The sequence below is a fragment of the Echeneis naucrates genome, chromosome 8 (assembly GCF_900963305.1).
Source record: "Echeneis naucrates chromosome 8, fEcheNa1.1, whole genome shotgun sequence".
Taxonomy (NCBI): domain Eukaryota; kingdom Metazoa; phylum Chordata; class Actinopteri; order Carangiformes; family Echeneidae; genus Echeneis; species Echeneis naucrates.
In genome coordinates, this window is record NC_042518.1 from 11,353,670 (window position 1) to 11,375,287 (window position 21,618).

Genomic DNA, 21,618 nt, shown 5'->3' on the forward strand with positions numbered 1-21,618 from the left:
CATTACAGAGACAGAGGCCAGAAGGTCAAAGGTTAAAATATGAAATATAGTTCAATTCAATACTATTGTTGGAGGTTGTTGTTGTTCTAGTGAATCCCATCAGAGTAAAGAATGAATATTAATATTTCTACGTTGTGTTTGCAAAACTGTGTTATTTTGTATAAATGATACTTTCTGGATGTTTAATTACACTGAGAATGGTTTCAGCAGAGTGTTGTGTTGATGTTGTGTCCTCTATGATCATTGAAGGTTTTTGTACAGCTGATCAACCAGCTCCAGTCACTGTGAGTCTCTGGCACAATAATAAACAGCAGAGTCTTCAGTCTTCAGACCGTCCATCTGCAGATACAGCTGCTGTTTGCTGTTGTCTCTGGAGATGGTGAACCGGCCCTGGACTGACTGAGAGTAGAATTTGTAGCTGCTGCCATCATTGCTAATGGTTGCAATCCACTCCAGTCCTTTTCCAGGAGCCTGTCTGATCCAGCCCATCCAGTAGCTGCTGAATGTGAATCCAGAGGCTGAACAGGTCAGTCTGTGGGATTTTCCAGGTCTTTTAACTGCTGGTTCAGATTCTGTCAGAGTCTGACCATCAACACCTGTAGAAAGAAAAAGATCATAGAGTCAGCTGTTTGAAGCTGCTACCATTTCAAACTAAGAATCAGAGAAACTCTTGACCTGCCCAGCAGAGAGTTAACAGCAGCAGTCCTGTCCTGTAGTCCATCATGTTAAACTGTGTGTCCACTGTCCTCTGTCTTCCTCTCTGCAGTCAGATAAGTAGAGGTGGAAGACATCTGAGTTTTGCATGGACTCCTCCTCACAGGGAGCAGAGAGGTGGACTGGACTGTGACTCCACTTTGTGTTTTGTTAAATCATTGAGGAGAATTTGGTGATGACAACTTTGAAGTCATTCATTTGACGGTTTCACAAACAATGTGTTTGAATCTTGTCCAGAAAATATCAGTCACAGTGTTTTCTCCTCAGCAGCTTCTGGTTACATTGTGAAATGACATTTTGTTTGTAATTAATACAAATCAAGTCACTTTCAACATTCTCACAGTTTATTAATTTTTCAGATTTTTCTTTGAAGAAGAAACATTATTTTTCAGTTATTAATATCATTGTGAAGACGACCAGAAAGAACTAAAACTGTTGATACTGTCATGAATGATGAATCTGTACATTGATCACAGAGAAACTGAACTTACATCCTACAACTCAGTCAAATCGATAATGATATAGACCTTTTGGTAAATGAAATGTATTGTCATTGTTCTTATTAGATAATTATTGCAATTGATATTTCCATTTTCCAACATAATTACAGTAAAAATTAAATCCTTGTAACTTCTGATTGTAGTTTATTCTATTAAAGACTTTATGATTCATAATAACTTTGAGATTTCATCTGAAATTGATTTAATAAAGAAAAAACACAAAGAACAAACACCCTGAAAAAATGATAATTTTTGTGTTAAATAAAAATAAAATTAAAAATTAAAATTACTCTATGGCATAATATTATAATTAATAACAGAATTCAGATGATCAGCTCATATTCTGTAACATTCTGTGAATATATGACAGACAGGATCAGCCATATATTCCATCATAGTCGATATTAATTTTCCGTCAACATAATCTGAACTGAATGTTTTTTACACAACTCAAGAGTGTTTTCACTTGTTGAAGTTGTTTAGAACGAAATGAGATTTTGCAATTTTTATGTTTCATTGTAACTTTTTAATCAGTTCCATTGAGTTGTTACTATCACTGGCAAACTAGGTCTGTGCAATATATTTTGTCTTATTTGGTTTGCTTTGGCAACAAAAAAGTCATTGAAATAATTGGCTATTTCAAAAGGCTTAGTTTAAAAATATCCACTGATTTCAATAATAGCGAAATCATTATTTAGAGATCTTCCCCATATGTTGTTAAACAACTTACGTTGTTTGTGGGTGTGTGTGTATAATTATGTGTAAAGTGATATTTTTATGACATTATAACATTTTTTCACACATTTTTTACAAATGAAAATGAAAGCTCATGTATTTTTAAAGATCTATCACTTCAGAACATCAAATAAGGGAGGAAGGTTTTTGTACAGCTGATCAACCAGCTCCAGTCACTGTGAGTCTCTGGCACAATAATAAACAGCAGAGTCTTCAGTCTTCAGACGGTCCATCTGCAGATACAGCTGCTGTTTGCTGTTGTCTCTGGAGATGGTGAACCGGCCCTGGACTGACTGAGAGTAATATTTGGTGCTGCCACCACCATCACTAATATATGCAACCCACTCCAGTCCTTTTCCAGGAGCCTGTCTGATCCAGGCCATGTAGTAGCTGCTGAATGTGAATCCAGAGGCTGAACAGGTCAGTCTGTGGGATTCTCCAGGTCTTTTAACTGCTGGTTCAGATTCTGTCAGAGTCTGACCATCAACACCTGTAGAAAGAAAAAGATCATAGAGTCAGCTGTTTGAAGCTGCTACCATTTCAAACTAAGAATCAGAGAAACTCTTGACCTGCCCAGCAGAGAGTTAACAGCAGCAGTCCTGTCCTGTAGTCCATCATGTTAAACTGTGTGTCCACTGTCCTCTGTCTTCCTCTCTGCAGTCAGATAAGTAGAGGTGGAAGACATCTGAGTTTTGCATGGACTCCTCCTCACAGGGAGCAGAGAGGTGGACTGGACTGTGACTCCACTTTGTGTTTTGTTAAATCATTGAGGAGAATTTGGGGATGACAACTTTGAAGTCATTCATTTGACGGTTTTACAAACAATGTGTTTGAATCATGTCCATGAAAATATCAGTCACAGTGTTTTCTCCTCAGCATCTTCTGGTTACATTGTAAATTAACTTTTTGTTTAGTGTTAATACAAGTCAAGTCACTTTCATCATATTAGAAACTGTAACAGTTTATTTATTAGTCTCACTTTTTATCAAAGAATAAAAATTAATGTCAGTGATTAAAATCATCGTGAAGACGACCAGAAAGAACTAAAGCTGTTGATACTGTCATTAATGATGAATCTGTACATCGATCAAATCAATAATGATATTGACCTTTTGGAAAATGAAATGCATTGTCATTGTTATTGTTAGATAATTATGACAATTTATATTTGCATTAAATGTAATTCCAGGAAAAAGTTAATTCTTGTATCTTCATTCAATTAAAGACTGTGTGATTCATATTGACTTTGAGATTTCATCTGAAATTGATTTAAGAAAGAAAGTGTTTACACACACACTGAAAAAACTATGATTTTGGTCATAAATATACCAAATAAAAATTCCTCTATGGCCTAATATAATAATTAATAACAGAATTTAGATGATCAGCTCATATTCTGTATAAATGACTTTCTATTCAGTCAGTTCTTCTCAGTGAGCTGGTGTGAAACCATCAGTGGTCTGAGGGCTCCTCCTCTGGTGGCTTCATGTATCAAGTGTTCAGGCACTGAGGGCTTTTTGTTCAGGTCTACTGATGCTTTGTGTTATTGTGAGTCTCTGGCACAGTAATACACAGCAGAGTCTTCAGGCTGCAGATTCTGTCCATTTAGAGTCACTCTGTTGTTGGAAGAGTCTAAGTGGATGCTGAACTTGTTCTTCAGTGAATCTTTGTAGTATGAGGGGTGTCCAGCATGTGCACCCCCAATCCACTCCAGTTCTCTCCCTGCAGGTTGTCTGACGGCTACAGAGCTCAATATCTCTGCCCTTTTGGAAGCTTATCCACTAATCAAACTACACAATTAGCAATGGCCTGTAGCTCCGTGTGCCTCATGTAGCTATTCATCTGCCTCCTTTCATGGTAGCACCTCTAGTCAAAGATGCAGGAAGATGGTAGAAATGGAGAAGAAATTTAGCAAGTTAGAGTCACAGCTCTGCACCTTAGCTAGCCCAATCTATGCTAGTGTAGCTAGCCGCCCCCCTGTAACCGATGCAGGCCGACCTAGACCAGCTCCTAAAGAATTCAGATAGGCTTCTCTGCGGTTACTGAACATTCTTTATTATTAAAATTGTAATATATATGTGTGTGTATATATATATATATATATATATGTATGAATAAAATGTAAAATGTAAAATCTCTGGAATAAAATAATGATAGAAATTATGTCTCATATGTGTTAGAAAAATCAACATGTCAAATAAAAGCTCTCTTTTCAAGTCTTCTCTCTGAGAGTAGGCTGTGGGATTTTACTTCACTCTCCTCATACTGTGTGTGTGTGAGGCCCTGCTCTTTGACATGGATGCGTAATTGTGCATGGATAACACGGACACAGCTATTCTGGTTCTACTGCACGCAATACGTTTTTCTAAAGTAGAGTAATACAGCACAATCACACACTTTGGGCCTGATTTACTAAGATCCCACGTAAAGGGTACTAAATTGTGTGCACAGTGCAATAGACTGTGTTTTGCGGGTGATCTACTAAGAATCTGTGGAAATGAAAACAGGTGCAACAGGTGGACAGAGCAGTGTTTAAATAGTTTTGTGTCTTAGTGGAGAGTTGGACGAGCAGAAAGCTGCAACCAGAACGCTCTGACAGCTCATCCGCAGACATCCCAACCCTCCCGTAAGAGTGCAGAGTGGCTGTGTGTGTGTGTGATTGATCATGTGCGCGTATGAGAGAGCTAGTGTGAGTGTGTCTATGTGTGACACGCCGTTACTGATCTTGTAGCCCCATTTCCTTGGTTTTGCAGGCAGGTACTGCTTCAGCCTGTTTCTTCCCTTGAAAGGGATCATCTGCTTGTCCACAGCCAGCTTCTCACCCATTTGGATCGCCTGCAGCTTCCAGGTGAGATGGGTTTTGTGGAGTGGATCAATGTTTTCTCCCTGTCTGATTTTGTTGTTGCTGAATTGGAAGGACTTTTTGATGAACTCCCATCTGTTCAGTGTCATGGTGTCTGCTACCTGGGACACTCGGGTGGCTGGTAGACCAAATAATGACATGCACATTGCTTCACCAATGAACTGCTCCAGGTCTTTAGTAGTGAAGGAAAGGGGCTTTTCAGTGTTACACTGAATGGAATATAAACTGGATTGGTCCACAACTGCTTCCAGAATGTCTTCAGAAAAAAACATTTTGAAGTATTCATAAGGGGACATTATATCGTCAGGTGTTGGAAGGCTGGCCTGCCATTCTGGGTAAGTAGGGATGTTGGTACTGTGGACTGTTCTCCATCGGGGTGAGCATGGAGAATCTTCCCTTGATAAAGCTTCATAAGCATCTAAGTCGATGCTGAACTTGTTCTTCAGTGAATCTTTGACATCTCCATCCCTACTCATCCACTCCAGTCCTTTCCCTGCAGGTTGTCTGATCCAACCTGTCCAGTAGTCACTAACAGAATAAGAGACCTGACAGGTGATGGTCAGACGTTGACCTGGCTGAACAGTCTCAGAGTCTGGCTGTGTCAACTGTTCACACTTCACACCTGTTAAAGAGGAAGAAAATCATTTTGTTTTTCATCAATTCCAAACACAGAAATGTTGAGTGAGACAAATCCAGAGAGACTCACAGGATCCAGCTGCCAACAGCAGCAGCAGAGCTACAGAAAACATGGTTTATGGTGAAAGTGATGAGCTGTGAACTCCACTGACAGTCTGATGGGAAGTTTTTATAGCTGAGGAACAAGGAAGGTCCCTGAGTTTGCATAGAACCAAACATATGAATCTTCAGTGTTGGTGTAACTCGAGACAATCATTCTTATGGTATGATTTAAAAAACAACTTTTAGTAATTTAAGACGTCTACACCAACATGACAGGAAAGATGATTTAAATTAAATACAAAATAAGTCTTGATTTATTCATCTCCTTGCTAACATATTTGATTCAAACAGGCATACCTACAGCAGCCTTATTTATGTCAGTTCTGTAAAAAGTCTAATTTGCCGCAGGTGGGTTGTATGTTTAGATGAAAATATGGTTTCATTGTCTGCAAAACATTTTCCTCCAAAAAGAAACATCTAAAAAAATGGAAGTGAGACTTTATCTTATCTTATCTAAGAAGGATTGTCAGTTCTGTTCAGTTCAGTGTTCAAATGGGAGACAAAGTTTACACAGAAAGTTTATCTTCCACTCTCAAGATTTGATTAACTTTTGATTTCACAGCAATTGCAAATATTATTCTTTCTTTATCCCATTTTAATCTGCAGCAGCAATGTGGCTCCTGCTGGAATCACCTTGTAAATCTGTGTGTGTATGTTGAACTCAGGAAGAGATTTTTTTGTCCATTTGGCAGATTTTGAAATGTCTGTCAGTGTCAGCCAGACAGCGTCACTACTCCAAGAGATGACATATTAAAACACTTGAAGGGTTGAGTTGAAATCAAAATGGGATAGTTGAAAGATGAGTGTGATCTGGTCAAGAGCATTAAAAATCAGAATTCATACAGATTTTGCAACAAAGGAGAAGCAAACTAAGTCAACATTGAATGACCTTCTGTGTTAAAAGAAAATATCAAAACAAAAATGTGATCAGGAGATCAGGTTTTTGTACAGCTGATCAACCAGCTCCAGTCACTGTGAGTCTCTGGCACAATAATAAACAGCAGAGTCTTCAGTCTTCAGACGGTCCATCTGCAGATACAGCTGCTGTTTGCTGTTGTCTCTGGAGATGGTGAACCGGCCCTGGACTGACTGAGAGTAAAATTTGTCGCTGCCACCACCACTGCTAATGGTTGCAATCCACTCCAGTCCTTTTCCAGGAGCCTGTCTGATCCAGGCCATGTAGTAGTCACTGAATGTGAATCCAGAGGCTGAACAGGTCAGTCTGTGGGATTCTCCAGGTCTTTTAACTGCTGGTTCAGATTCTGTCAGAGTCTGACCATCAACACCTGTAGAAAGAAAAAGATCATAGAGTCAGCTGTTTGAAGCTGCTACCATTTCAAACTAAGAATCAGAGAAACTCTTGACCTGCCCAGCAGAGAGTTAACAGCAGCAGTCCTGTCCTGTAGTCCATCATGTTAAACTGTGTGTCCACTGTCCTCTGTCTTCCTCTCTGCAGTCAGATAAGTAGAGGTGGAAGACATCTGAGTTTTGCATGGACTCCTCCTCACAGGGAGCAGAGAGGTGGACTGGACTGTGACTCCACTTTGTGTTTTGTTAAATCATTGAGGAGAATTTGGTGATGACAACTTTGAAGTCATTCATTTGGTGGTTTTACAAACAATGTGTTTGAATCTTGTCCATGAAAATATCAGTCACAGTGTTTTCTCCTCAGCACCTTCTGGTTACATTGTAAAATGACTTTCTGTTTATAGTTCATACAAGTGAAGTCACCTTCATCATATTGAATATGTCATTGATTAAAATCATTGTGAAGACGACCAGAAAGAACTAAAGCTGTTGATACTGTCATGAATGATTAATCTGTACATTGATCACAGAGAAACTGAACTTACATCCAACAATTCAATTAAAACAATGATATAGACCTTTTTGGAAAATCAAGTTCATTGTCATTATTATGATTTGATGATTACAACATTTGATCATGATATTCAAATTTTAATGATTGAAAATCTTTTCTTTACATCATCACAGGAAAAAGTAAATCCTTCTAATTCCCTTGCCTTCTGATTGTGTTATTGTGAGTCTCTGGCACAGTAATACACAGCAGAGTCTTCAGGCTGCAGATTCTGTCCATTTAGAGTCACTCTCTTATTGGAAGAGTCTAAGTCGATGCTGAACTTGTTCTTCAGTGAATCTTTGTAGTATGAGGTGTATCCAACACGTGCAGCTCCAATCCACTCCAGTCCTTTCCCTGCAGGTTGTCTGATCCAAGCTGTATAGTAGCCACTAACAGAATAAGAGACCTGACAGGTGATGGTCAGACGTTGACCTGGCTGAACAGTCTCAGAGTCTGGCTGTGTCAACTGTTCACACTTCACACCTGTTAAAGAGGAAGAAAATCATTTTGTTTTTCATCAATTCCAAACACAGAAATGTTGAGTGAGACAAATCCAGAGAGACTCACAGGATCCAGCTGCCAACAGCAGCAGCAGAGCTACAGAAAACATGGTTTATGGTGAAAGTGATGAGCTGTGAACTCCACTGACAGTCTGATGGGAAGTTTTTATAGCTGAGGAACAAGGAAGGTCCCTGAGTTTGCATAGAACCAAACATATCTGGAAGTAGGAGGATGAAATCATGAAAGAAGCTTCCACAAATAAAATTATTTTATGTGCAGAACAAAAAAAATATTTCTAGTAAGTGATGTGATTTTATTTCAGACTGAAATGTAACATTTTAAAATTGTCCATGTTAACTTTTCCATGTGAAAATAAAAAATAAATCATTCTGTATCACAAGCTTTGTCATCTGACTGAAGAATAAATCAATGATGAGGTCGTGTCAGTTGGAAAACTTGTAAGTCACCAAAAATTAACACAACAGCAGATATCAGTGTTTCCTTTTAGGTCCAAAAGACACAGAAAATTGTCACTGCCTGACCTCTAGTGGTTTGAAAACCACCAACAGTGTAGTAGGAACACTGTTCAGGTAGCAGGAACGTGTCGGCCTGTGAACGTCCCCCCACAGAACTGGCTCAGCTCCTCGGTCACATGTTGGTTCCTGAAGTCTGTTTTGCCCCAAAGCCCCTTTATGGCACGGTCTGAAGCAGCTGCTGTTTTGTCTTTGGTTTGTTTATTTGTTATTAGGATCCCCATTAGTTTCCCACCAAGGTAGCATTTCAATAATCTTTTCTCAACATGTAGCCAAGAGAGATTTTGATGCATATAGTCAATGCGGGTCCATGATGGACAGCGAAGAGCCAGTCGCACAGCTTTGTTTTACAATATTTAAAGCTTATTAATATGTTTCTTTGGAGCACAGGACCATATGGCTGAACAATAATCAAGACGAGATAATACTAATAACAGTATAACTTGTTGAATTGTCATCTTCTAATGACAGAAACAGTCCCACACATTTTGGTCACTATCTTGTCAACATGACTAGACCAGTTCAATTGTTCATTTATAGTCAGATATAAAAGGTCAAACTTCTGCACCTGCTCCAAAGGTTTGCTTTTCAAAGTGAGTGACAATGACCCAACATTCCTTCATGAATAATTAGAACCAATAATTAAATATTTTGTTTTACTGATATTTAAATCAAGCCTATTAGAAACACTGTGTAATTCACTTTGCAATTTCATATTTAAAATACAAAGATTATCAGTTGTATTATATAAAGTACAATCATCTGCATACATTGATATAGAGGCACTCTTTAAAACAAGAGGAAGATCATTTGTAAAAAAAAAAATTAATAATAGAGGACCAAGGCATTTACCCTGTGGAACACCGCAATCTAGTCTCCTGATAGTAGAAAAACTGCCATTGAAATAAACAGCCTCTAATCTGTTCATTAAATAACTCTTCATCCATTTAAGAGCACAACGTGTAAACCCATGTGCAGACAGTTTCTCCAGCAGTACACCATGATCTATCAAATCAAAGGCTGTGATAAAATCTAAAAAGACCGTACCAACATACTTTTTTGCATCAATTTGAAACAGCCAATCATCAGTCATTTGCACCAATGCAGTGGAGGTAGAATGACTATCTTTGTAGGCATGCTGAAAATCAGAACTAAGGTTAAAATTTGTAAAATATTTCAAAATTTGCACAGTTTTTCCATGTATTTACTAAGAACAGGTAACATACTGATCGGTCTACTGTTGGAGCCACTAAAAGCCAGCTTACTATTTTTAGGTGGGGGTATAACCTTTGCCAATTTCCAAGCTTCTGGAAATAAATACTCTTTTAAGCTCAAATTGAATATATGACAGACAGGCTCGGCAATATATTCTATCACAGTAGATATCATTATTTTGAGATCATCCTAGTATGTTTTTAAACACTTACCAGAGTTGTTTGTGTGTGTGTATAATTATGTGTAAAGTGATATGTTGTTGACATTCTAAAATTTTTCACAAATTTTTTTACAAATTAAAATGAAAGCTTGTGTATTTTTAATGATCTGTCACGTCAGAACATGAAATAAGGGAGGAAGGTTTTTGTACAGCTGATCAACCAGCTCCAGTCACTGTGAGTCTCTGGCACAATAATAAACAGCAGAGTCTTCAGTCTTCAGACCGTCCATCTGCAGATACAGCTGCTGTTTGCTGTTGTCTCTGGAGATGGTGAACCGGCCCTGGACTGACTGAGAGTAGTAGATCTCACCACCGTCATATCTTATGATAGCAATCCACTCCAGTCCTTTTCCAGGAGCCTGTCTGATCCAGCTCATCCAGTAGCTGCTGAATGTGAATCCTGAATGTCTTCCACCTCTACTTATCTGACTGCAGAGAGGAAGACAGAGGACAGTGGACACACAGTTTAACATGATGGACTACAGGACAGGACTGCTGCTGTTAACTCTCTGCTGGGCAGGTCAAGAGTTTCTCTGATTCTTAGTTTGAAATGGTAGCAGCTTCAAACAGCTGACTCTATGATCTTTTTCTTTCTACAGGTGTTGATGGTCAGACTCTGACAGAATCTGAACCAGCAGTTAAAAGACCTGGAGAATCCCACAGACTGACCTGTTCAGCCTCTGGATTCACATTCAGCAGCTACCACATGGGCTGGATCAGACAGGCTCCTGGAAAAGGACTGGAGTGGATTGCCTGGATAAACACTGGTGGCAGCAGCAAATATTACTCTCAGTCAGTCCAGGGCCGGTTCAATATTAAGCCAATAAAATGTCAACCAAATTAAAGCCATTGTTACAGTCAGTTGAACCACTAAAAATGTAGAAGAAAATAGCTGCTGGATCATTTATGGAAAGCAAGTCAGAAAACATGATAAATATTCATTATTAATCATCCTTTTTTTCAAATGCTTATTGTGTTGGGCTTGATGTGTTGTTAAAGCCACCAAAGAGTAATAATACTGAGCTGGACTTAACTCTATCAAAAATAAAAAGTGTAAAAGATAAAACTGTAACAAATGGAAACTACTACAAAAAACAAAGAAAGAAAAACAACCCTGAACTTAATCAGTTAATGACCTGGATAGAAGCGTTTCAGGTATGAGGGACAGTAGTGGAAGTCACATGAGGCCAAGTGTGGATGGATGAGAGGACAGCACTGTGGGGGGGTAGATGGTGTCTGAGGCCTCCTCCTCTGTGGAGGGATGCTTCCTCTACTGTGACACAGATCTTCTTCTTCACTCTTTATAACCACATAATACAAACACTGTTGTGACTCAAAGAGTGGACTGTTTCTTTTGGTGGAAGGAAACTGCTGAGTCTAGTCCTGATGAGTTGGTCCTCCTGTGTGAAGCTTCTTGGATGAGATAAAACATCTTCAAGAAACTCCAACCAAGTCCATTTGTCCTAACCAGCAGCTAAAAGACCTGGAGAATCCCTCAGCCTGCCGTCTACAGCCTCTGGGTTTAACTTTGGTGGCTCTGACATGGTCAGTCGGAGCTCTGACGTGGACTTTGAAACTCAGATCCACATTCCTGATGACACCAAGAGCTTTAACATGGAGACACAGAGCTCTGCTTTCTCTCCGTCAGGCTGCTCATTTCTGCCTTCACACGCTGAGTCATGAAAACTGGAAACACCATTCCTGAAAGCAGCTCAGCCTCAGACCAGAGAGGCCTCCAGGTCTGATAAATCTCTATGTTGGTTCTCTGAGAAATGATATGAAGACTATCCATCTAAAATCTCTTTGTTCCTACTGAAATTACGCAACAATCAGCTGGATCTACCTTGATATAAATCATGCCACCGCGAGTAAAAGAGGAAATGGTGTCTATTGCCAGGTATGCTTGAACATAAAAAAACATTTAAAAAAAAAAATTACTGGACTGTTAGAGCATCAAGAACGCAATTTTAGGACTTGCATGCAAATCTTGGTAGATGCATCAAACAAAAGGGTGGATGGACTCTCCAAAGAACCCATTGAGCTGAGAGAGAGCATCCATTTCACGCAAACAGTTGTGGATGACTTGACAGCAAAGGAACAAACAAACAGCATGATGATCTCTAAATTGCAACTGGACACATCCAAAAGGAATGAAGTTCTCCTATCTCTAACAGGGAAGGTGGATTACCTAGAAGGGCAGAAATAATATTGTCATTGATGGTATCCAAGAAACTCCTAACGAAAACTGGTCTGAGTCAGAAGAAAAGGCAAAATGATCTCTGAGAAGCTACAAATGGACCATCGTGTAAACCGGACAGGGAAACCTGATACCAACAGGGAAAGACCATTTTCAAACTTTCTAAATTCAAGGACAAACTTGCTATCTTGGCAAAAAATTTCTTTACAGTGATCTCACATATGAATAAATGAGGACTTCACTGAAGCTGTAAGACAAAAACGAAAGAACTCTTGCCAGCCATGAAGGCTGCCCGTGATCGGAGGGACATAGCCTTGTGGCATGACAAACTGATTGCCCACCCCCCTGCTCACAAGCAGTCCATGCAGAGTAACAGACCTGTACAACTCAAGTCGGACCACTCGTGTATACAGCCCTCCCACTGTCTATCAATCATATTAGCATTTCACCACATTTCAAAAAACATTTGCATCAACATTTCCATCAAAAATCTACAAAAAATCTAAACCTATTAATAAGTTAAATGCTAATACTTGGACATCACATTGGACATGTGATGAATGCCTTACCCTGTTTCCTTAGCCTATTGTCTGCGGTAAAAAGTCACATTTATCTCGATCATTTAGCCTTTAATGCATTTGACATCAATGATAATGATGAAAATGACTTGCGGTATAATGGCTGTTTTGACCCTGACTCAAACTTTAAAAAATCCAACAATAGATGGGTCAACAAATTGTAAATATTATATCGCAAGCGTGAATTTAACTCTTTCTGTGGCACTCTCCCACTAGATATAAATGTATTTTCTTCCATTCATCTCAACATAAGCAGCCTTCCTAAAAACTATGATCCTTTAAATAATTCTTTGTCTAGCTTGGAACATGAATTTTCTGTTATTGGCCTTTCAGAAACTTGGTTGGCTAAAGATGTGGAATCCCTCTATGACTTGCCCAATCATAATGCTGTTCATTACCGCAGAGAGTTAAGAATTGGAGGTGGAGTATCCCTCTATTTGCCTAAAGATATTCACTTCATCCATACAGATGATCTTATGTTACAGTGTCAGTCTGATGTCGCAGAATCTGTTTTTGTGGAAATCCCCCCTTGTTCCTGCTTTGGTGGAAAGCGTGATAATTGGCTGTGTATGCAGTCCTCCTGATACTGATATTAATCATTTTTCTGCTGCTCTTTCAGTCATGCTGGATTTCATCGATAAGGAGGGGAGATTTTGTTGTCTACTTGGGGACTGTAATATCAACTTGTTCATGAGTGAGAAGCACACACAAACAGCACATTTTTGGAATACCATGTATTATGTTATTTGTATCCCACGATCTATAAGCCCACCAGAGTAACAAGTACTTCTGCTACTCTAATTGATATTTTCACTCTTTAGGCCGCAAAACTCAAAGTGGGGTTCTCTATGCAGATATTTCAGATAATTTCCTATTTTTTCAGTTCACATTTCCTCATGCAAACAAACAGATTATTCAACAAGAAAAATACGGATTGCTCTAAAACTTTAATTGGAAAATGTTCTTAAAGAATCTGATGTAGAAACAGCCTATCAAATGGAATGAAATGGAATGGAGTTATTCAATTCAGTCTTTTATGAATGTTTTCCTCTGGTCAAAAAGAGGGACCCTGATCATGACAAACCTTGGTTTACCACTGGTTTAAAAAAATAGCCCATGTCTCTTAAACTCTACTAATTACAAAAAATATAAAAACAAATTTACCCACTTACTTTGTGTATCAAAAAAGAATTACTTTGATCAGAAATTTAAGGAATCTGCTAATAATATTAGCTCCACTTGGAAAGTCATCAATCAATTTTGAAATAAAACAAAAACCCAATTTTTGAATGACGGGAGAATGATAAACAATCCGTATGATATATCCTGTGGTTTTAATCAATTTTTTGCAATTTTTTGCCAGGCCCGGCGTCAGTTGATCAGGACCGCAGCGGGAAACAAGAGGGCTGCAGACAGGTGACGGACTCCAGCCACCTCCTACCAGCCAGGACAAACAGTTTGGCTGTCCACTCAGGATGTCCCCCTCAGAGAAGAGTCACATAAGCTCTAGCTCCCGTTTTGTTGGCCCTTTTCCTATCTCCAAAGTCGAGAACCCAGCTGCTGTTTGCCTCAAGTTCCCAAGGACCTGGAGAATCCACCCCATCTTTCAAGATTCCTGAGTTAAGCCCATTCAGGACAGCTCTCTGGTTCCCTCCTCCAGACCCCCTCCGCCCCCAGGTCATCGATGGGGACCCCGACGGTCACAGTCAGGTGACTTCTGGCTCCACCTGTGCCTCATGACCCTCACTCCCCTTGTGTATTTAGTCTCTGTGGTCCCTACTCCCTCGGCCAGATTGTCTTAGCAGTTCCCTAGCAATCGTTGCAGCATTTTCTCTTTGTGATCTCTCTACAGTGTTTTCTGACCTCGGATTTGCCTTTTGACCTCGCCCTTGCTCTGTCCCTTTTGTACTTCTGCCCTTACGGACTGCTATTCTGTGTACCGAAACGTCATTAAATCCTTGTTTTGGAGAACCTATTTTGAAGTTGTGCTTTTGGGTCCACTCTGTGTCCTGACCCCCTCGTCATAAACAGGTGCATTCAACCAATTTAGTCTATTTGCTAATTTCATCAAAACACCGCCGCTAAGTTTTGCTTCCTACTGTAACATTGACATTGACAACATGACAACGCTTTAGAATAGTAGCTGTCGTATACGCTCATATCACAGTTAACAACCAATCAGATTGCAAGATTTCACCTTTCCGTTTTCTAAGGATGTTATAATTTTACTTTACAAATCCCAAAGATCAGGACAGGAGGATTTTGTACTGCTGCTCAAATAATTTCATTCAATGTGAGGAAGGCTCTCTGGCACAATAATAAACAGCAGAGTCTTCAGTCTTCAGACGGTCCATCTGCAGATACAGCTGCTGTTTGCTGTTGTCTCTGGAGATGGTGAACCGGCCCTGGACTGACTGAGAGTAATGTTTGGTGCTGCCACCACTGCTAATATAAGCAATCCACTCCAGTCCTTTTCCAGGAGTCTGTCTGATCCAGCCCATCCAGTAGTCACTGAATGTGAATCCAGAGGCTGAACAGGTCAGTCTGTGGGATTCTCCAGGTCTTTTAACTGCTGGTTCAGATTCTGTCAGAGTCTGACCATCAACACCTGTAGAAAGAAAAAGATCATAGAGTCAGCTGTTTGAAGCTGCTACCATTTCAAACTAAGAATCAGAGAAACTCTTGACCTGCCCAGCAGAGAGTTAACAGCAGCAGTCCTGTCCTGTAGTCCATCATGTTAAACTGTGTGTCCACTGTCCTCTGTCTTCCTCTCTGCAGTCAGATAAGTAGAGGTGGAAGACATCTGAGTTTTGCATGGACTCCTCCTCACAGGGAGCAGAGAGGTGGACTGGACTGGACCATAACCTGGAGAGTATTAATCCCCACTGAGAGAAAAGACTTCAGGTGTTGGATCTTGAGATCTGAATATTATTAATTTAAAAAAATATATTTGCATGTATTTGGTCTAATAAAATTTGGCATGGTTTGATGTCAAAACTGTTTCTTAGTCATGACATGACTCATTTTTTATTCCACATTGCTTACAGATCCTTTCTTAATTTGTAATTTATTGATTAATTTATTTCTGTAGTTTATAGCACTCAGATCATTGTCCTGATAGTGACGTAAAGTGTTTTCACACAGAAGTAAAAGTTTGAGGTTTTAGGGGTTTTTGTTCTAAATCTTTTTCCCTCATCAGGGATAATTTCATTATTTCAAAATGCAGCAGTTTCATTTTATTGATTTTCATTGTGGAAATAAATGCAGTGAAATATTAGTGATTATGATGTCAAAGTAGTATTACAGTGTATTCATTGTTATGAACTGAATATTCAAGAGTGTTTCCCTCTTTACTGTCACAGTGAGCTGGTGTGAAACCATCAGTGGTCTGAGGGCTCCTCCTCTGGTGGCTTCATGTATCAAGTGTTCAGGCACTGAGGGCTTTTTGTTCAGGTCTACTGATGCTTTGTGTTATTGTGAGTCTCTGGCACAGTAATACACAGCAGAGCTGCAGATTCTGTCCATTTAGAGTCACTCTGTTGTTGGAAGAGTCTAAGTCGATGCTGAACTTGTTCTTCAGTGAATCTTTGTAGTATGAGGTGCTGCCTGCTCTCATTCCAATCCACTCCATTTCTTTCCCTGCAGGTTGTCTGATCCAAGCTGTGTAGTAGCCACTAACAGAATAAGAGACCTGACAGGTGATGGTCAGACGTTGACCTGGCTGAACCGTCAAAGAGTCTGGCTGTGTCAACTGTTCACACTTCACACCTGTGGAGGAGAAATAATCAATATAGATCTTGTGAAAACAGTAAACAGTGTACCTCCAATATTCAGTCATTGCTTCAATGAGACTCACAGGATCCAGCTGCCAGCAGCAGCAGCAGAGATAAAGATAGCATGGTTAGTACTGAAAGTAGATCTGATGGAGTTTCTCTTCTTCTGCTGTAAGTGACAGCGTCAGAAGTCCTTATACAAGGATGTGATGAAGACCTCTTTGCATAGGGAGGGATTCTGACAGGATATAATGACCTCATGATGGATATAATTGCATCAGTCCTCCAGTCTTCAGACATCTGAATTCCATTTTTTTCTCCTGAACACAAACCACTTACCTCTTTATTATTGTTATTATTTATTATAATCCCTTTACAGCTGTTTAACGTTCCTCGTTAGGCAGTTGATAGATGACAGTTAATGTTTCAAACATGCTTGATCTCACAATAATATTCCCAAAAGTGCTGCAGAAAAATAAAAAAATGAGGAAGTCACAAACCACAAACACAGGTGGTGCTTAGACTGTGGTGTTCCCTTTGTGTAAGAATGCTGCCAAACTGTTGTGATCCTCTGCTGCCCCCTGTCGATTACTGTGAACACGTGGTTTGCGGTTTTTGTAAAGCCTCTCAGCCTCCTGTAACAACTGTGTGATTCTAGCACAGTAATACACAGCAGAGTCGTCTGGCTTTAGGGTGGACAGTCTCAAATGTACCAGACTCTTGCTGTTTTCTCTGGTGATTTCTATACGTCCTTGCACACTGCTGGCATACACAGTTTTACTTGCATCATAGTAAATAAGCCCGAGCCATTCCAGTGTTTTTCCTGCAGGTTGTCTTAACCAATGCATTCCATACTGACTGAAATCAAATCCAGTTCCCCTGCAGGAAAGACTGAGTGCTTCCTGAGGCTTCTTCAGCACTGAGGAGGAGGGAATGGACTCCAGAGCTTGGCCATTGAAACCTACAAACAAAAAGGAGGGAGGAAATGAAAAAGGAGTAAGCTAAGTACCAGAACATTAAACGTATCTATTTCTTTTTGGAATATTGTAGCATAAAGCAACTTGCAGGGCAGGCAGAGCGCTGTCAGCAGAATAGACAGTTTGTCCATCTTGTTGAGACTGAAGTTGACGACACGGTGACAGAGCCTGAGGACAGAAGTACACCACTCAAAAGCTTGAATTTGCATGAAGATTTTACAAGGGAGGAGCAATTATTCTGACAGTCTCCATGACAAACTTTCTTTTTTAGTGAATTCATCAGAAAAAGAGTAGAAGGAGGAGGAGTAGTAGAGCAAGTTTGGTTGTTCTGCATTTAAATTCAACCTAAAGTAACTTGCTGAATTGTTCATGATAAATTCCAGTGCTTTTAATATACTGAAAAAAGCTTCAAAACAACAAAAACAAAACTCTAAACTTGCAGTTATATGTGTGGTTATTTGTATGTACCAAACCAATAGTATGTGAGTAATATCAACGCTGTTATGTAAAAAGATACCCGCTCATGTCAGATAATGCTGACCCAGACATACACAACATACAAATGTGAGAAAATGTCATAAATCATTTTCTGCCAAAGCATGTGGACTTATGTAATAGGCTGTTAGTGTGTGTATTTTGATTGCAACTGCTGCAGCGCCTTGTAAACAACAATAATTCAATAAATCAATATGCATGCAGAGCGTGACCATTACAACAGTATGCACGTGCATGTGATTCACCCTCCCTCTAATGCTGGACTTGTGTTGCTTTCACAGTCCTCTCTGATGTCTCCTGTCATATCCCATTCAGTGATGGTTGAGAAAGTTTCGGTCACGAGCACTGCAAACAAGATACAAACATGAATATCTTATTCTACATGGGTCTCCTTTTCCCAAATGGCTAAATGAAAAGTGTTTTTCTATATGAAATTGTGTACAGTATACACACATCATTAAGCCCATCTTCCTTTACCAGACCAAAGCTCTAGAGATAATCTCCTCTCTGGCATACGCAGATCACTGGCGATCACAGTTTGCACACATACACATGCTAGTACGGAAAAACGGAAACTAGATGATAACAACACTGAGAATTTTCTGTATTAGAAGAAAAAAATCGTGAACATTAGATCAGGCCCAACAAAGGTTGCCATCATGAGTCTGAAACAAGCCTGCATCTTTCTTCGAGGAGGAACAAGGAGACAAGTAAGTCAGTATTCATACTTTTATTATAGTGACATATATTTTTATTGTTGTTGTGTGATAGTTTTGCAAAAACTGTTTGTGTTCACGGTGTAATTTTAATGTAGCTCAAGAGTTTTTGAGCTCTAAATGAATCAATGAACTGCACATGTAAGATTTTAAATATTAAAAACTATTAAATATTATTTTCATTTGCAGGTCAAAAAACAAAAAGTATTTCTTTTTTCTCTGATTATATGCGTTCTGCTTTATTTGGTTGATTTTATTTATTGATTTATTTTTTTTAAATGGTCATTCTCATATGATACTATTTCAAGCTAATGGGAAAAGAAGCTTAGTGGAGGTGGAGGGCAAACTTTTTAAATGGCACTTTAGCTGATGCTGTGGCACTCAGTTTCCGGGCTCTGTCTCTAAATTTAAAAGATTACATTTATGACATGACACTAAAATCCATAGATTCCTTTCTGCCCTCATCACTTACATGATACTCTGACCAGCAACACAAAGTTGGAGGAAATCTCCTGCAAATACTGTATAAAAACCTTTAAATCAGATCAATCCCCACATAGAGGCATAATTACAGATTTTTTTTTTCTGAAATAATTTGCAATTCATTTTCATAAAATACACAAAATGATACCGTTCACATGGAAAGGTGTTATTTTGAAATTAAATTATATATGTGCCATGTAATAATGAAAAATGCAGGACAGTAATTTTATTTCTATTTTTCATCAGCATGTCTTATGGAGCTTTAGAGCTTATGGAAGCTCATTATCAATCTGAGGGATATGATGGAGATGTGACTGCAGATGTCGTGGTAATATTGTGACGCACTAATATTTCATTTTATCATCATTTTGCAGACAAGAGCTCTGACACATGATGAGATAGAAGGTAATTAATGTTCTTCTACTTGTTACAGTTCTGTATAATATTTTTTTGTTACCTTTTCACAGTTTAGTCACATGCCACTCTCATTTTTTCCAGAGTTGCATGAAGCGTTTGTAGAGTTTGACAAAGACAAAGATGGATTCATAAGCTGTAAAGACTTGGGGAACCTGATGAGGACGATGGGCTACATGCCAACTGAAATGGAGCTGATAGAACTGAGCCAGAACATCAACATGAACTGTGAGTAATGTTTTCTAATGAGGTCAAAGGAAAACACATCATTAATGCTTTATTTCTGTATAAACCTTTTACAGCCTAGACATGAATAGCATGTTATAAATTTCTTTTCCTACATAGTAAAAATATGCATTTGTAATGCATCATTTTTAGTCGTTTATTCATTTACTCGTACTAAGAAAAGAAATTCATACTTTTGCTTAGACATTGATCCGACAAACTGCTGCTCTACTCTCGATTTAACGTTCTGAAAGTCAGCTGTGGAGGACTTTATTTGCATTTTTCACCTCGACACAAGTTTGTGAAGTTTAGTGACTAGGCAGGAGCAACAACTTGACTTCATGGTCTGTTGGCTGACTCAGCATTATCTCATGTTATCATAAATTGAATCATGATGCTTAATAACGAAATGTGAGCCTGTAGACATTTACTAACCAGCTCCTTTGTTGATCATTTGAACCAAAGAGGATAATTGACTGATCTTAAACTCTGATTACTGACCGTTTATGCAGTGGTTATGTTAGTTATAGCTATTTGTTTTAACACAGTGGGGGGACGGGTGGACTTTGAAGATTTTGTAGAATTAATGACCCCGAAGCTCCTGGCTGAAACTGCAGGGATGATTGGGTTGAAGGAACTTAAAGATGCTTTCAGAGAGGTGAGGTACCTTTTCTCTCTTTTTAGTCTTTGGCACCCCGTGGTGGATAGTCAAGGAACATGCTGTAAAATACAAAATTTCAAATTTACACCGTTACATTGTTATAGCAATATGTGTCAAAAAAATGTATTTCATTTTCATCTTTCCTCGCCTACAGTTTGACATAGATGGTGATGGGTCAATTACATCAGATGAGCTGAGAAATGCCATGATAAAGCTATTAGGTGAACACACCAGCAAAAATGAAATTGATGCAGTTGTCAGAGAAGCTGACAACAACGGGGACGGAACAGTTGATTTTGAGGGTGAGATACAGTTGAACACAAACACATACAAATACACATGTTTAATGACTCTACCTAGAAGAAGAATACTCTGTTAGAGGTATAAGTTGAAGAATTTAATAATTATTGTTTCAATAATAAGAAGAATAAGAATGCAGAAAAAGTCTATTTTTTTTATATGCTCATGAATAATTGAAATAATAATTTCCCACCTTTTTAATATTCCACTTTAGTGTCCCCGTAACAGGCCTCTACATTCAGTGTTTCTTGTTTCACTTCTGCGATGACATGACTCAACGACTTACTGAAATCATTCACTACTTCCTACAGAGTCTATTATATCATGGGTTTGCCATTTTTGCTGTCAGAAAGCAGAGCGAGAATTATCATGCCCATAACACAGAAAGCAACCCAAGTAAAGCCCAGAAGTCCAAAAGATGTAGGACACTAACAAATGTCTGCTGAGGAAGACTCTTTTTGTTATGCAGTCAAACATTTTACACGGGCTCTTTACTTATAGACCATTGTCCTAAAGTGGACCTATATTTAACTTCAGTATGCGATGTGACCTAACTAAAGCTAAATGAACTGTTAACCATATAAAAATTTTTGCTTATCAACATTTCCTCTATTGTCTTTACAGAGTTTGTGAAAATGATGTCACAGAAATGAGGACAGCAGAATGAATGGATGATGTAAATGGAGACGTAATTTTTACTGAACTTTACGCTGACTATGTCATTCTTCTTGTGTATAATTTCACTTTTTATTCTTGTTGTGTAAGTGGCATCTGTATCAAACATGATTATCTGGAGCGTGTTCATCTTAAGTGAACTCTAAGGTTCTGTCAAATATATGAATGTAAAACGATTCACATTTAATCTATAGCTCTTTATGGAGATAACCTAACCTTTTTGCTTTGCTATAAACTAGTTTTC

The 21,618-nt window shown here is 38.9% G+C and overlaps 1 protein-coding gene, 2 pseudogenes and 4 gene segments (V, D, J or C); 1 reads left to right on the plus strand and 6 right to left on the minus strand.

Annotated features, from left to right (window-relative positions):
• Window positions 1-291: 291 nt before the first annotated feature.
• LOC115048051 (Ig heavy chain V region 6.96-like) lies at window positions 292-724 on the minus strand (the record flags this gene model as incomplete). The annotated part of the segment is given in 2 exon segments: window positions 292-596; window positions 676-724. Coding segments are annotated over 2 exon segments (354 nt in total), but the record flags the coding sequence as incomplete, so codon positions are not given.
• Window positions 725-2,134: 1,410 nt separating this feature from the next.
• LOC115048030 (Ig heavy chain V region 6.96-like) lies at window positions 2,135-2,567 on the minus strand (the record flags this gene model as incomplete). The annotated part of the segment is given in 2 exon segments: window positions 2,135-2,439; window positions 2,519-2,567. Coding segments are annotated over 2 exon segments (354 nt in total), but the record flags the coding sequence as incomplete, so codon positions are not given.
• An 814-nt stretch (window positions 2,568-3,381) lies between these two features.
• Window positions 3,382-5,590, minus strand: LOC115048046 (Ig heavy chain V region 5A-like). The segment is given in 3 exon segments: window positions 3,382-3,641; window positions 5,279-5,434; window positions 5,519-5,590. Coding segments are annotated over 3 exon segments (348 nt in total).
• A 931-nt stretch (window positions 5,591-6,521) lies between these two features.
• On the minus strand, window positions 6,522-6,967 carry LOC115048009 (Ig heavy chain V region 6.96-like; annotated as a pseudogene).
• Window positions 6,968-7,586: 619 nt separating this feature from the next.
• On the minus strand, window positions 7,587-8,050 carry LOC115048031 (Ig heavy chain V region 5A-like). The segment is given in 2 exon segments: window positions 7,587-7,894; window positions 7,979-8,050. Coding segments are annotated over 2 exon segments (351 nt in total).
• Window positions 8,051-16,126: 8,076 nt separating this feature from the next.
• LOC115048044 (Ig heavy chain V region 5A-like) lies at window positions 16,127-16,581 on the minus strand (annotated as a pseudogene).
• A 1,978-nt stretch (window positions 16,582-18,559) lies between these two features.
• cabp5b (calcium binding protein 5b) lies at window positions 18,560-21,352 on the plus strand. Of its 2 annotated transcripts, none has more exons than XM_029507758.1 (6): window positions 18,560-18,618; window positions 19,479-19,504; window positions 19,598-19,741; window positions 20,287-20,396; window positions 20,554-20,701; window positions 21,324-21,352. In XM_029507758.1, the coding sequence occupies exons 1-6, from the start codon at window positions 18,560-18,562 to the stop codon at window positions 21,350-21,352; spliced, it is 516 nt and encodes a 171-aa protein (XP_029363618.1). The 2 variants fall into 2 exon arrangements, with proteins under 2 accessions (XP_029363618.1, XP_029363619.1); XM_029507759.1 differs by having other exon boundaries at window positions 18,560-18,610; window positions 19,474-19,504.
• Window positions 21,353-21,618: the final 266 nt, after the last annotated feature.